Source organism: Phocoena sinus, chromosome X, assembly GCF_008692025.1.
Source record: "Phocoena sinus isolate mPhoSin1 chromosome X, mPhoSin1.pri, whole genome shotgun sequence".
In the NCBI taxonomy this organism is placed as follows: Eukaryota; Metazoa; Chordata; class Mammalia; order Artiodactyla; family Phocoenidae; genus Phocoena; species Phocoena sinus.
This window is the reverse complement of record NC_045784.1, coordinates 33357070-33373946: the sequence shown is the minus strand read 5'-3', so window position 1 is coordinate 33373946 and position 16877 is coordinate 33357070. Positions and strand designations below refer to the sequence as shown.

General features: G+C 40.3%; 1 protein-coding gene across 1 annotated transcript; it reads right to left on the bottom strand.

Moving 5' to 3' along the window:
• Window positions 1-9616: 9616 nt before the first annotated feature.
• LOC116747056 (protein FAM47A-like) lies at window positions 9617-15048 on the bottom strand (the record flags this gene model as incomplete). Its single annotated transcript, XM_032618885.1, is given in 4 exon segments — window positions 9617-9653; window positions 13813-13937; window positions 13939-14090; window positions 14265-15048. Coding segments are annotated over 4 exon segments (1098 nt in total), but the record flags the coding sequence as incomplete, so codon positions are not given.
• Window positions 15049-16877: the final 1829 nt, after the last annotated feature.

Here is a 16877-nt window from a genome sequence, read left to right as displayed (position 1 = left end):
TGATGAAAAATATGATAGCTCACAAAGCTGAATATGTTTTTATTTAAGGATATGAAGGAAAGAATGCAAATATGCAGTGTATAGTAGATTTGAGGTTTTTTAAAAATTTTATAGGCTTTTTTTTTTTTTTTTGGCCACACCACGCGGCACGTGTGGGTTCTCAGTTCCCTGACCAGTGATAGAACCCGCACCCCCTGCAGTGGAAGTGCAGAGTCTCAACCACTGGAACACCAGGGAAGTCCGTTGAGTGTTTTTTAGGTTAGTTACTTTCCCCACATGCTAGAAAGAAGGTCTGATTGGGGAAGAGGGGTGTGAAATCAGCAAGATTGTGGAATCAGAGGTTCCCGGCTTTAGTGTTCCTCAAGGAAATACAAACTAGCAACTCTCCACAGACAAGAAGCCCTCTGTGGGGAAAAAAAAAAAAAATCCCAGGAGCCAGAAGTGAGGCCGAAACACCCCCCTGTGGACCACAAGGCAGCTTCACTTTGACCACGTAGCCCTTCCTGCAGGCCAGCACGCAGCCGCACCAAGAGGTTTCTCCAGTAGAGAAAAGAGACCCCAGCGTGAGCATCCGGGTTCCACAACATTCTGGGAAGCTTCCCATGAGGTCCACATCCATCCTTCTCGAGGAACACTGGGAGAAAAGGGAGAGCTCAACCACCTGGTATCAGCTTGAAATAAAGGGGGCGGGGACAGGGCTTCCGGCTTCCAGCATGGAGATTGTGATGGACTGTGTACCTGACGGCAGTGGTACCCAATCAGAGAGCACAGCCAGCAGTTCCATCTACCTGTGGTGTGGAGCCAGTAATCTCACCTGGCCAGGGAGCACAGGAGCAGCTCTAGCCAGATCGGGTCCCCAGCCAGCAGTCTGCCCCAGCCTTGGATCTTGTCCTCTATCCTGCTTAGGCAGGGTCGCAAGCCAGCAGCCCCATCCAACTGCAGAGCGCAGCCTCTAGGCTTGCCCAGCCAGGAACCCAAACAGTGACTCTGCAAAATCTTGGATCCCCGTGCACAGACTCGCCTGGCTTAGGAGCCCAGCATACAGCCCCCTGGATGGCTGAGCAGATTTCCCATTATGTAAGCTAGTGAACTCTAAGAGTAGCTATTTCATTATCTTTCAATCCTTCCATGTGCTATCAATTTCTTCCTCACAACGCAAAGATTTGTTGGGTATGCTATAGCTATTACAAATGGTGCTATAAATATTTTCCTTAGTTAAAGGCCTGGTTTTTATCATACACACTAAAGATTCTTTAGTTGCTGTAATGATAGATTGAAAAGAGAACAACATCCTTACCCTCTGCTTAAATGGGAAGAGGTCAGGAGAGCATGACATGGGTATCGCTGGCCATGATATCCAATTCTACTGGGTTTGTGATTTTTGCATCCTTCCAGAGTTGAATCTAATTTATCCCTGCTCCTGCCACACAACTGACAAAGCTGTGGTGGCTGTAACAGGCGAGATGGAAGAGCAGGGTACAACTGGTTCCAGAAAATGAAAGTCCATCTTTATGTTTCCTTTGCTAGAGGCCCTGGTGCTGGGAATGATCTTCCTGTACTTTCAGTGGTTGGGGTCCAAGGTTTCAAGGTGAGTATTTCATTGTCCATGATACTGCTGAGTGTCAGTGTGGAAATAATACACACAACTAGAAGACTTTGACCTCACACTTGACCTTAGATAATTCAGTTACCTGGAGTTTTCTCAGTTATAAAATGGAGATAATAAGTCTTTGGGGTTTCTCTGTGTTATAAACCTGAAAGCAAACAAAAAGCCCCCCAAAGATTGTGAATGTGTTAGTAGCTACACTAACACAGTTATACATCAGGCTCTCCCTAATTTCTTCTCCTTCTAAAAACTATGGATTATGAAGTCTCCCTGGTGTTAAGAAGTCTAAATTCTGTTTGCGTCTGTTTATACCTGTATGACAACTAATACCAATGTGGGTAATTGCTGCAGTGAAGGAACCCATATAATTTCTCCAAGGAAACTTTTATTTTCACCGATAAGCGATAGGAGGCCTTATTAGTGACTCTTATTTTGCAAGTGCACATTTTCATCTTAAGCAAAAGCTAGGATTGAGTGAGGTTTAGTTGAAGGCTATCACTCTGGATAAACACCTTCAAAAAGTGTTTTTTTTTTTTTTTCTTCTTGGCTTCTTTCCTGGGTACCTTTTTAGGACCCTTCTTCCTTACTCCCTCCTCTTTCCCAAATGTATGCTGAGTATCTGTTCTGTGATGTTGGTGGTATTAGGCACTTATATAAAGTAATCCTTTAATTTTCAGCAAAGTCTGAGTTTGCTAATATAGCCTCCATTGTATAGACGAGGAGACATGCTTCTTGAAGTACAAGGTCACATAACCAAAATATGGAAAAGAAGATATTCTAGTGTGTGTCTTCTGACTATAAATGTGTTGCTATTTCTATGACTTGTGCATATTCTTGAATGCACTTTTAGAATTGAGGAAACTGTAGATAATTGATTCTACTTTGGGTTAAATGGGAGACTTAAATGTCCTTTCTTATCTGTCTTGCACATCACAGCTCTTCTAATGAACTACTGCCCGTGGAGTCATTTCACACTACAGTTTGATTTACCTGATTTATTTATTTCAGAGATAATCTCATTCATTCATGCAGTTGAGTATTTGAGGGCCTGTTATTTAAGAGGGGGTGATTTGTATTAGAATCCAATGGGGTAAAGTAGATAATGAGCACATTGACTGGGACATATAGTATTAACCTTACATATAAAGGAAATGACACATAGCCCTTGTTTTGGATGTGACTGCAGTGGAAACTCTGAGAAAGGCATGTATTATAATACAAGAAACTCTGATAAATTGTATTTGATCAGTAAAAAGAAGGAAAGCGAATGAGATCTTTTGAAGAGGAAGAGACCACTTCTGGTAGGGATTGTTTCACATTATGGGAAAAGAAGATGAGGGTAGAACGGGTTTTCATTGTTAAAATGTGAGGGAAAAATTGTAGACTCTTCATCAATCCTATCATTTAGAAAAGCGTCTCCTCTATTAATTCATTCAGCAAATAGTTATTGAGCATCTACTTTGTGCTCTGCATTTTCTATGTAGTGAGAACTTAGAGGCTAATTTAAAATGTCTCTGTTTTCAGAGATGGTTAAGCCTAGAGAAGAGAGGAAATACAGACATCAACATAGATATACATACCACATCTCGTAGAGATACATTTAAAGGTAAAGCAGGGGAAGGTGGTAGAGGGTGATAGACGGTGATAATTGGGGTGTGGTAGTGTGAGAAGGACTCTCCAGAGAAGCGACATTTGAGCGATACCCGAATAAAGCGAACCGTATGAACATCTAGGAAAAGAACATTGCAGACAGAAGGAAGAGCAAATTCAAAAAGCTCTGAAATGGGGTATTTCTCATTCTCAATGGAGACTTTAGATTTTCTTCCAAGTGTAATGGAGCCTTCTGAGCGTTGTAATTGGGGAGGAATGGGACCTGATGTTGATGTTTAAAAGATGACTCTGGTTTACTGTGTGGAAAATATTCTACAGTGTGAAAAGAATTGCAGTCGGAAAGCAAGGTAAGAGGCCCTTGCTATTGTGTGGCAAGATATGGTGGCTCAGAGAAGAGCAGTAAGGGTAGAGATGGTGAGAAGCGCTCCCTTTGGGAATATATCGTGAAGTTATATCCAACTTCAGCATGGAATTAGAGAAGTCAAGGCTGGCCTGAGCAATTGGCCGAGCGGTGATGCCATTTACCAAAATGGGGAATATGGCAAGAAGAGCAAATTTAGAAGTAGGAATTTATGTGTTCTTGTGATAACGCCCTTTCTTTCTTTCTTTCACTGAAGTATAGTTGATTTACAATGTTGTGGTAGTTTCAGGTGTACAGCAAAGTGACTCAGTTATACATACATATATTCCTTTTCAGGTTCTTTTCCATTATAGGTTACTACAAGATCTTGAATATAGTTGCCTGTGCTATACTGTAGGCCCTTGTTGTTTATCTATTTCTTACTTTTAGTAGTGTATATCTGTTCATCCCTAACTCCTAATTAACCCCTACCCCCACCTATCCCCTTTGGTAGCCATAAATTTGCTTTCTATGCCTGTGAATCTACTTCGTTTTGTAAATAAGTTAATTTGTGTCATATTTTAGATTTCACATATAAGTGGTAAAGAAGATGTGGAATAAATACACACACAAACACACACACAAACACAATGGAATATTACTCTGCCATAAAAAACAATGAAATAATGCCATTTGCAGCAACATGGATGGAACTAGAGATTATGATACTAAGACAAGTAAGTCAAACAGAAAGACAAAAATCATATGATATTGCTTATATGTGGAAGATAATGCTTTATTTTAAATTCCTATTATACATGCTAGTAGAGGTGTCATATGGGAAACTGATTATACAGATCTAGAGTTCACCACTGAAGATAAAAACTGGTGGGGTCACACCTAGATGGGTGGGATAGGGAGGGTGGGAGGGAGACGCAAGAGGGAGGGGATATGGGAATATATGCATACATATAGCTGATTCACTTTTTTTTTACATCTTTATTGGAGTATAACTGCTTTACAATGGTGTGCTGGTTTCTGCTTTATAACAAAGTGAATCACTTATACATATACATATGTTCCCATATCTCCTTCCTCTTGCGTCTCCCTCCCTCCCACCCTCCCTATCCCACCCCTCTAGGTGGTCACAAAGCACCGAGCTGATCTCCCTGTGCTATGCAGCTGCTTCCCATTACCTATCTGTTTTACATTTAGTAGTGTATATATGTCCATGCCACTCTGTCACTTTGTCACAGCTTGCCCTTCCCCCTCCCCATATCCTCAAGTCCATCCTCTAGTAGGTCTGTGTCTGTATTCTCGTCTTACCTACCCCTAGGTTCTTCATATAGGATTTTTTTCTTAGATTCCATATATATGTGTTAGCATACGATATTTGTCTTTCTCTTTCTGACTTACTTCACTCTGTATGACCCACTCTAGGTCCATTCACCTCACTACAAATAACTCAGTTTCGTTTCTTTTTATGGCTGAGTAATATTCCATTGTATATATAAGCCACAATTTTTATTATTATTCTTAATTAGTTTTAATAAATCTGAATGCTTCCTTTTTTTTTTTACATCTTTATTGGAGTATAATTGCTTTATAATGGTGTGTTGGTTTCTCCTTTATAACAATGTGAATCAGTTATACATATACATATATTCCCATATCTCTTCCCTCTTGCGTCTCCCTCCCTGCCACCCTCCCTATCCCACCCCTCCAGGTGGTCACAAAGCACCGAGCTGATCTTCCTGTGCTATGCGGCTGCGTCCCACTAGCTATCTACCTTAGGTTTTGTAGTGTATATATGTCCATGCCTCTCTCTCACTTTGTCACAGCTTACCCTTCACGCTCCCCATATCCTCAAGTCCATTCTCTAGTAGGTCTGTGTCTTTATTCCTGTCTTACCCCAAGGATCTTCATGACATTTTTTTCTTAAATTCCATATATATGTGTTAGCATATGGTATTTGTCTTTCTCTTTCTGACTTACTTCATTTTGTATGACACACTCTAGGTCTATCCACCTCAATTTCGTTTCTTTTTATGGCTGAGTAATATTCCATTGTATATATGTGCCACATCTTCTTTATCCATTCATCCGATGATGGACACTTAGGTTGTTTCCATCTCCTGGCTATTGTAAATAGAGCTGCAGTGAACATTGTGGTACGTGACTCTTTTCGAATTATGGTTTTCTCAGGGTATATGCCCAGGAGTGGGATTGCTGGGTCATATGGTAGTTCTATTTGTAGTTTTTTAAGGAAGCTCACGACTGTTCTCCATAGTGTCTGTACCAATTTACATTCCCACCAGCAGTGCAAGAGGGTTCCCTTTTCTCCACACCCTCTCCAGCATTTATTGTTTCTAGATTTTTTGATGATGGCCATTCTGACCGGTGTGAGATGATATCTCATTGTAATTTTGATTTGCATTTCTCTAATAATTAATGATGTTGAGCATTCTTTCATGTGTTTCTTGGCAATCTGTATATCTTCTTTGGAGAAATGTCTGTTTAGGTCTTCTGCCCATTTTTGGATTGGGTTGTTTGTTTTTTTGATATTGAGCTGCATGAGCTGCTTATAAAGTTTGGAGATTAATCCTTTGTCAGTTGCTTCGTTTGCAAATATTTTCTCCCATTCTGAGGGTTGTCTTTTGGTCTTGTTTATGGTTGCCTTTGCTGTGCAAAAGCTTTGAAGTTTCATTAGGTCCCATTTGTTTGTTTTTGTTTTTATTTCCATTTCTCTAGGAGGTGGGTCCAAAAGGATCTTGCTGTGATTTATGTCATAGAATGTTCTGCCTCTGTTTTCCTCTAAGAGTTTGATAGTTTCTGGCCTTACATTTAGGTCTTTAATCCATTTTGAACTTATTTTTGTGTATGGTGTCAGGGAGTGTTCTAATCTCATAATTTTACATGTACCTGGCGAGTTTTCCCAGCACCACTTATTGAAGAGGCTGTCCTTGCTCCGCTGTACGTTCCTGCCTCCTTTATCAAAGATAAGGTGACCATATGTGCGTGGCTTTATATCTGGGTTTTCTATCCTGTTCCATTGATCTATATTTCTGGTTTTGTGCCAGTACCATACTGTCTTGATTACTGTAGCTTTGTAGTAAAATCTGAAGACAGGGAGCCTGATTCCTCCAGCTCCGTTTTTCGTTCTCAAGATTGCTTTGACTATTTGGGGTCTTTTGTGTTTCCATACAAATTGTGAAGTTTTTTGTTCTAGTTCTGTGAAAAATGCCAGTGGTAGTTTGATAGGCATTGCATTGAATCTGTAGATTGCTTTGCGTAGTAGAGTCATTTTCACAATTTTGATTCTTCCAATCCAAGAATGTGGTATATCTCTCCATCTATTTGTATCATGTTTAATTTCTTTTTTTAGTGTCTTATAATTTTCTGCATACAGGTCTTTTGTCTCCTTATGTAGGTTTATTCCTAGATATTTTATTCTTTTTGTTGCAGTGGTAAATGGGAGTGTTTTCTTGATTTCACTTTCAGATTTTTCATCATTAGTGTATAGGAATGCCAGAGATTTCTGTGCATTAATTTCGTGTCCTGCTACTTTACCAAATTCGTTGATTAGCTCTAGGAGTTTTCGGGTAGCATCTTTAGGATTCTCTATGTATAGTATCATGTCATCTGCAAACAGTGACAGCTGTACTTCTTCTTTTCCAATTTGGATTCCTTTTATTTCCTTTTCTTCTCTGATTGCTGTGGCTAAAACTTCCAAAACTATGTTGAATAAGAATGGTGAGAGTGGGCAGCCTTGTCTTGTTCCTGATCTTAGTAGAAGTGCTTTCAGTTTTTCAGTATTGAGGATGATGTTGGCTGTGGGTTTGTCATACCTGGCCTTTATTATGTTGAGGAAAGGTCCCTCTATGCCTAGTTTCTGCAGGGTTTTTTATCATAAATGGGTGTTGAATTTTGTCAAAAGCTTTCTCTGCATCTATTGAGGTGATCATATGGTTTTTCTCCTTCAGATTGTTAATATGGTGTATTATGTTGATTGATTTGCATATATAGAAGAATCTTTGTATTCCTGGAATAAACCGCACTTGATCATGGTGTATGATCCTTTTCATGTACTGTTGGATTCTGTTTGCTAGTATTTTGTTGAGGATTTTTGCATGTATGTTCATCAGTGATATTGGCCTGTAGTTTTCTTTCTTTGTGACATCCTTGTCTGGTTTTGGTGTCAGGGTGATGGTGGCCTCGTAGAAGGAGTTTGGGAGTGTTCCTCCCGCTGCTATATTTGGAAGAGTTTCAGAAGGATAGGTGTCAGCTCTTCTCTAAATGTTTGATAGAATTCACCTGTGAAGCCATCTGATCCTGGGCTTTTGTTTCCTTGAAGATTTTTAATCACAGTTTCAATTTCAGTGCTTGTGACTGTGATTGGTTTGTTCATATTTTCTATTTCTTCCTGATTCAGTCTTGGCAGGTTGTGCATTTCTAAGAATTTGTCCATTTCTTCCACGTTATCCAGTATATCGGCATAGAGTTGCTTGTAGTAATCTTTCATGATTTTTTGTATTTCTGCAGTGTCAGTTGTTACTTCTCCTGTTTCATTTCTCATCCTATTGATTTGAGTCTTCTCCCTTTTTTTCTTGATGAGTCTGGCTAATGGTTTATCAATTTTGTTGATCTTCTCAAAGAACCAGGTTTTAGTTTTATTGATCTTTGCTATCGTTTCCTTCATTTCTTTTTCATTTATTTCTGATCTGATCTTCATGATTTCTTTCCTTCTGCTAACTTTGGGGTTTTTTTGTTCTTTTTTCTCTAATTGCTTTAGGTGTAAGGTTAGGTTGTTTATTTAAGATGTTTCCTGTTTCTTAAGGTAGGATTGCATTGCTATAAACTTCTCTCTTAGAACTGCTTTTGCTGCAACCCACAGGTTTTGGGTCGTCGTGTCTCCATTGTCATTTGTTTCTAGATATTTTTTTATTTCTTCTGTGATCACTTCGTTACTAAGTAGTGTATTGTTTAGCCTCCATGTGTTTGTAGATTTTTACAGATACTTTCCTGTAATAGTTATCTAGTCTCATAGTGTTGTGGTCGGAAAAGATACTTGATACAATTTCAGTTTTCTTAAACTTACCAACGCTTGATTTGTGACCCAAGATATGATCTATCCTGGAGAATGTTCCATGAGCACTTGGGAAAAATATGTATTCTGTTGTTTTTGGATGGAATGTCCTATTAATATCAATTAAGTCCATGTTGTTTAATGTATCATTTAAAGCTTGTGTTTCCTTATTTATTTTCATTTTGGATGATCTGTCCATTGGTGAAAGTGGGGTGTTAAAGTCCCCTACTCTGAATGTGTTACTATCGATTTCCCCTTTTATGGCTGTTAGTATTTGCCTTATGTATTGAGGTGCTCCTATACTGGGTGCATAAATATTTACAATTGTTATATCTTCTTCTTGGATTGATCCCTTGATCATTATGTAGTGTCCTTCTTTGTCTCTTCTAATAGTCTTTATTTTAAAGTCTATTTGGTCTGATATGAGAATTGCTACTCCAGCTTTCTTTTGGTTTCCATTTGCATGGAATATCTTTTTCCATCCCCTTACTTTCAGTCTTTATGTGTCTCTAGGTCTGAAGTGGGGTTCTTGTAGACAGCATATATATGGGTCTTGTTTTTGTATCCATTCAGCCAGTCTGTGTCTTTTGGTGGGAGCATTTAATCCATTTACATTTAAGGTAATTCTTGATATGTATGTTCCTATTCCCATTTTCTTAATTGTTTTGGGTTTGTTATTGTAGGTCTTTTCCTTGTCTTGTGTTTCTTGCCTAGAGAAGTTCCTTTCGCATTTGTTGTAAAGCTAGTTTGATGGTGGTGAAATCTCTCAGCTTTTGCTTGTCTGTATAGGTTTTAATTTCTCCATCAAATCTGAATGTGATCCTTGCTGGGTAGAGTAATCTTGGTTGTAGGTTTTTCTCCTTCATCACTTTAAATAGGTCCTACCAGTAACTTCGGCTTACAGCGTTTCTGCTGAAAGATCCACTGTTAACCTTATGGGGACTCCCTTTTGTGTTATTTGTTGTTTTTCCCTTGCTGCTTTTAATATGTTTTCTTTGTATTTTATTTTTGACAGTTTGATTAATATGTGTCTTGGCATGTTTCCCCTTGGATTTATCCTGTATGGGACTCTCTGTGCTTCCTGGACTTAACTATTTCCGTTCCCATATTAGAGAATTTTTCAACTATAATCTCTTCATATATTTTCTCAGTCCCTTTCGTTTTCTCTTTTTCTGGAACCCCTATAATTCGAATGTTGGTGCATTTAATGTTGTCCCAGAGGTCTCTGAGACTGTCCTCAATTCTTTTCATTCTTTTTTCTTTATTCTGCTCTGCAGTAGTTATTTCCACTATTTTATCTTCCAGGTCACTTATCCTTTCTTCTGCCTCAGTTTTTCTGCTATTGATCCCTTCTAGAGTATTTTTAAGTTCATTTATTGTGTTGTTCATCGTTGCTTCTTTCATCTTTACTTCTTCTAGGTCCTTGTTAAATGTTTCTTGTATTTTCTCTATTTCCAAGATTTTGGATCATCTTCACTATCATTATTCTGAATTCTTTTTCAGGTAGACTGCCTGTTTCCTCTTCATTTGTTAGGTCTGGTGGGTTTTTATCTTGCTCCTTCATCTGCTGTGTGTTTTTCTGTCTTCTCATTTTGCTTGTCTTACTGTGTTTGGGGTCTCCTTTTTGCAGCCTGCAGGTTCGTAGTTCCCGCTGTTTTTGGTGTCTGTCCCCAGTGGCTAAAGTTGATTCAGTGGGTTGTGTAGGCTTCCTGGTGGAGGGGACTAGTGCCTGTGTTCTGGTGGATGAGGCTGGATCTTTTTGGTGGGCAGGTCCACATCTGGTGGTGTGTTTTGGGGTGTCTGTGGACTTATTATGATTTTAGGCAGCCTCTCTGCTAATGGGTGGGGTTGTGTTTCTGTCTTGCTAGTTGTTTGGCATAGGGTGTCCAGCACTGTAGCTTGCTGGTCGTTGAGTGACGGGGGGTGTTGGTGTTCAGATGGAGATCTGTGGCTGATTTTTGCCATTTGATATTATGTGGAGCTGGGAGGTCTCTTGTGGACCAGTGTCGTGAAGTTGGCTCTCCCAGCTCAGAGGCACAGCACTGACACCTGGCTGCAACACCAAGGGCCTTTCATCCACATGGCTCAGAATAAAAGGAAGAAAGAAAGAAAGAAAGAAAGAAAGAAAGACAGAGAGAGGGAGGGAGGGAGGAAGGAAGGAAGAAAGAATGAAAGGAAGAAAGGAAGGAGCAAGAAAGAAAGAAAGAGGATAAAGTAAAATAAAATAAAGTAAGGTAAAATAAAGTTATTAAAATAAAAAATAATTATTAAGAAAATAATTTTTTAAAAAGAAAAAAACAAAACGGACGGATAGAACCCTAGGACAAATGGTGAAAGCAAAGCTATGCACACAAAATCTCCCACAGAAGCATACACATACATACTCACAAAAATAGGAGAAGGGGAAAAAATAATAAATATTGCTCTCCAAGTCCACCTCAATTTGGGATGATTCGTTGTTTGTTCAGGTATTCTACAGATGCAGGGTACATCATGTTGATTGTGGAGATTTAATCCGCTGCTCCTGAGGCTGCTGGGAGAGATTTCCCTTTCTCTTCTTTGTTCGCACAGCTCCAGGGGTTTAGCTTCGGGTTTGGCCCCGCCTCTGTGTGTAGGTCGCCTGAGGGCGTCTGTTCTTCGCTCAGGCAGGATGCGGTTAAAGGAGCCCCTGATTCGGGGGCTCTGGCTCACTCAGGCCGGGGGCAGGGAGGGGTACGGAGTGCGGGGCGAGCCTGCCACGGCAGAGGCCGGCGTGACGTTGCACCAGCCTGAGGCGCGCCGTGCGTTCTCCCGGGTAATTTGTCCCTGGATCCCGGGACTCTGGCAGTGGCGGGCTGCACAGGCTCACCGGAAGGGGTGTGTGGATAGTGACCTGTGCTCGCACACAGGCTTCTTGGTGGTGGCAGCAGCAGCCTTAGCGTCTCATGCCCGTCTGTGTTGTCCGCCCTGTTAGCCGCGGCTTGCGCCTGTCTCTGGAGCTCCTTTAAGCAGCGCTCTTAATCCCCTCTCCTACTGCACCAGGAAACAAAGAGGCAAGAAAAAGTCTCCTGCCTCTTCGGCAGCGCCAGACTTCTCCCGGACTCCCTCCTTGCTAGCCCTGGTGCACTCACCCCTTCAGGCTGTGTTCACAAATATTTAATTTGGCAGAGTGTTGGGATCCAGTGCACAAAGGAAAGGCTTTGCCTCAGTAGAAGAAAGAGTTCATCCTTTATCTCTGATGGGATAGAGGATATGGGTACAGATGTCACTGGCCTGGTAGATGTGGTGATGGGAGGAAAAGACGGTTCTCTTCTAAATTTTTAAATTTTATCCGTGAAGTACAAAGCAATGCTTTGAGAAGGAGAAATGGAAACAGGGTGTCGGACAATTGATGACAGAAATAAGATGATCATTGGAAAATGGGAAAATATATTGATGAGGGAAATGGGGCAGAACTTTCAGGTAGTGTTGAAGGCTCATTTAAGATTCATGCCATATGTAAGCAGTCAGTGTGGTATGTGTTTTTCTCTAGCCATATTTAACTGTTTGGATGCAAGTACAGATTAAGATTTAACCAGGACTGGGGTTTTCTCAGAAGAATATAAGAGCGGGAGAGAGAGGCAAAGGAGTTAAATAAAAGTAGACTCAAAGAAGGGATAGGAGAGGACGGTGGAGTCTAAGCTGGGAAAGTAAGGAACTGAAAGCAAGGCACGATTAATGCTGAAAGAGTGGTAAGGGTCACTGGATTGGAAACATGTTGGAATTGAAGGATTGGAGGTTTGGGAATGTGAAAAGGGGTGATCAACTAGGTAAAAAGCAGGGATCGGAAGGTGGAATAATTGAAATTGAGATTTGAAGATGATGTAATTATTGCCCAGAACAAAGTCTAGAGTCTGACTGTAGGGATTGGTGTCTCTAGTGAGATGAGGACCAGACGAACGGAGCTAGTGCCAGGATTTGAATGGATAGTCTTTGTGAATATTTAAATCAAGAACGTGGATGAGAGTAGTCACAGGGAGCAAGTCAGGAATTCAGACACTAAGTAACGTCAGTGAAAGTGCGGAAGTGAGTGAAAAGGGAGTAGTGGATTGCAGTGAGGATGTTGGTGAGTACTACAACCTGATGGCTGTGTTCCCTTCTCACGAGGGTGAAGTATATACACATGCTTCCATTTACAGATAAATTCCTTCATTACTGGAAACAGAAGTGTGCTGCAAATCTGTGCTACAAATCTTTCTAGCTACAAATTTCCTGTCCCAGACAATTTTACCTGTTCTTTTGGAAATGTAAAGAAGTTGCTTGATTTCTTATTTTACATGTATGAGTGCGTTTTAAATCGCTATTCATGAAATGCAAAGATTAATCTTGCTTGAATAGATAGGTGTGGGGATTTGATGGTGCTGTGTAGTTTTGCTCGCGCAGACCTATTCTGCACACTAGATTTGCCAAGAACTTGAAGCTCCCTGCTATTCTGCACCTGTGTTATATGATATGGAAAGACTCTTTCACAGTGAATTTTTATGAATATGGTAAAAATTTTAAGTATGTTCAGTTGGGAAGCATGACGGAAGAGCATAACTAAAGTTTCACCTATAATTTTGGTAAATAGTTTTCAGTCTGTTTTGGGGGCTTGATGCGATGCTAATAAGGGGGATAACCCTTTCATTATTAAATGGGGCTAAACATTATTTGGGCTACCGATTTCAAGTTTTGCTTAAGAAAGTAAATGTCATAATTAATTCATTATAATTTTAATACAAGTAGAACGCTCTGACTCCTTTTTCTCAGCACAGTTATTTTGAAATTTATCCCATTTTGTAGCTGACCTAACTAGATCATACTTTTAAAAAGTAATTCTTTTTTTAATGGTCTTATTTTTACAAATAATTGATAGAACAATGTAGTATTCACATTATAAAATGTGAGAAGAGTATATGTGAATATTGATTTCATAATTGATAAAATTTATATAATATCGATGAACCCAAGCAGGAGGTCACTGAGAAATATTTATAAGCATTAGGTGTTAAATGAACAGATGTAGAATCAAAGTTGTACGTACATGGTGGGATGGACACTCACCATGAATTCTGATTGGTATTAAAATGAGAGAGAGAAATAGCCAAGTAAGTAGTAAATAGAAAACTGTCTAAACATCTTCCCGTGCATCATCTCCATTTTCGCTGGTTTTTTATTACTTTGTGTATAGGAGTCTTAAGAGAATCATATTTCCATCCCTTCCTGAGGACCAGCCTCTCAAGGATGTCTGGTATCCTGTAGCCCTTGCTTAGAAGGAAACCTTTAAATGCTCTTTGTTCCATAAAGATCTTCAAGAGTGTCGTGTTCAGGAAGCTCCTTTCTAAAACTCCCATCTTCAAGTAAGACGTTGGGGTCAGCTGAAGGTTCGTCATTTACTAGCTTTTTCCACAACTTGGGCTTCAGGTACAATGCACCATACCTCATCTCCACTGAGTTGGGTTTTTAAGGATTCTGTGGTTTCTGGGGTTTCCTCTCCCAGTTTCCTTCCTCTCTGGGTAATTTTATCTTCTCCATTTTCTCTATCTCGATGCTGTACTTTACCTTTGAAGGGACCTGGGTTACTTTTCTCATGTAGACTGTATCCTGGGCTGGTGGCCACTCACAGCCAACCTCACACAGTTTCGTGATGAGCTCTTCATCAATGCCCAAGTTTCCAAAAGCAGCAGCCCATTTGAAGGATTTACGAATTGCTTTCGGTACTTCTCTGTGAACAGGAGGATCAGAGAGTGAATCCTTTCTGCTTGACTTCTTGTCTTCGTGATGCAAACTGGCTGGATGTGACACAGGAGCCTTCGTTGGAGGTTCCAGGTAGACCTTGGCAGGACGTTTTTTACGAAGCTTTGTGGGGCACTTCGTTCTTTTCCTGGGGCCCTGACAATAAGCCCATGGGTCCTCCAGCTTCCCGTCAGGATCGAGCACTTCCAGCACCTTCAATAAGAGGTCTGCAGGTAGATTTTCCTCCAGATTCGGGTAGAGAGCCAAGGGATGCTTGGTTAGCTGGGCTTCGATGTTCTCTACGAATGCCTTCTGTGCTAGCTGGGCTGGCGAGAGCGTGGAAAACATGTTTGCTTCCTCGGGCAGCTTTTTCTGACCCTTTTTGGGGGCATGCTGGGGAACTCTGTGAACAATCCAGGGGAGGAAGCCGTCCTTAGGGCTGCGAGTGATCAGATCTTCACAAGGTGGGCAACCCTTCCGGAAGTCGTCCAGCAGCTCTTTCACAAATATCCACCGCCGGCTGTCCAGGGAGGTGGGGAACTTCGGCAGCACGTTCTTGTGCTTTGCGAAACACTTGGAGAGTAACTTGTCTTTGTACCAGGGCTTGCAGGTCATGTCCAGGGGCATCGGTTCCAGTGACCCCGGTCCTAGCAGCCACTTCTTGTCCGCCATGGTTCCCCTGGCCTCTGGGGGGGACCACCGCTTCAATAGTTTGCTGTTCCGCCCTCTCCTCTCCGGTTGCTAGGAGACCGTGTAGCCAGGTGCAGCCAGGTTCTTCCCGGAGGCGGGTCAACGCAGGCGCCCTGTGAAGCCTGCATTTCTCCCAGGATGGGCGGTGGGGGAAAGCACATTCCTTTCTGTTGTAGTTACTGTTCTGTTTTATGGACATAGTGCCATTTATTTATCCATTCACCTTTTGATGGACATTTGGGTTGTTTACAGTTTGAGGCTATTAAGAATAGAGCTGCCACAAATATTTGTGTTCCTGGTTTTATATGTCCATGTACATACTTTCATTTCTCTTGGGTAAACTTTAGCTATGAGTGGCATGGTGGGAGCAGATGATGTTTTAGACCACCACCAAACTTTTCCAAAGTGGTTGTACTAATTAATATTCCTTCTAGTTGTATATGAGAATGGCGCTCTGTCTACATACTCCCTAACACTCGGTAAGGTTAGTCATTTTCGTTGTGGCTGCTCTAATAGGTGTGTAGTGGCATCTCATTGTGGTTTTAATTTGCATTTCCTTAAGGACTACTGATGTTGAACATCTGTTCCTGTGCTTGTTTGCCATTCATATCTCTCCTTTGGTGAAGAATCTGTTCAAACTTTTGCACTTCTTAAAATTGTTCTGCTTGACATCTCTTGTTTTGAGGATTCTTTGTGTATTCTGGATGCAATATGATTTGTAAATCTTTTTCTCCATCTGTGGTTTGTCTTTCCATTGTCTTAACACCATCTTTCTAAGGGCAGTTTTTACATCTGATGAAGCCCAGTATATCAGTTTGTTCTTTTATGGATTGTCTTTTTGTGTTGTATATAAGAAAACTGCCTATTCATAGGTCATGAAGACTTTTTTCATTCTGCTAAAATTTGTATGATCTTAGCTTTTACATTGAGATCTGTCATCTATTTCAATTTAACTTTTTAGGTGATGAATGATATGGATCAAAGTTATTATTTTTAGTTTTATTTTTTGCCTGTGGATATCCCGTAGTTCCAGAATTTTATGGGAAAGAGGAGCTTTTCTCCACTGAATTACTTTTGTAGCTTTGTGAGTGTAAGTTGTCCCTATTTTTGTGGGTCCATTTCTAGACACGCGTTTCAGTTTCATTGAATCTTCTGTCTTTACACCAGTTCTGCTCTGTGTTGATTATATTTTACAGTAAGTTTAAAATTAGGCTGTATTCGTCCTCCAACTTCTTTATTCTTTTACAAAGTTGTCTTGACTCTTGTAGGTCTTTTGAATTTCTATAGGAATTTTAGAATCAATGTCTTAAAAAAAACCTGTGGAGATTTTGATTAGGATTTTATGGTATCTACAAATAAACTTTGAGATACTTGACAGCTTAACAATATTGAGTTTCCTGACCCATGACAGAGGTACATCTCTTCATTTATGTATGTATTCTTTCATTTATCTGAGCAATATTTTTTAGTTGTCAGTGTATAGGTCTTTCACATCTTTTTTCTGTTCAGCCTCTCTGAACTTCTATTTCATCTCTTTTTGCCTTTAATTTCTACTATGGAAAGATATAAAGTTTGTTCTTGCTGAGCTATCAAGAAAGCTCTTATTACTTAAATAATTAAATGGAAAGAGCATGACAGTGAAAATCTGTATTATTTCCAGACTTGCAAAAGAACCACAACCAAGATGATGTGTTGTGTAAAGTACGTACAACTTTAATAAAAGAAACAAAACAGCCACTATAACTTATAATTGGCAGCGTACTAGAATAATGACAAACCAAAAGTTCTATGAGTTAAAGAATTACGTCATT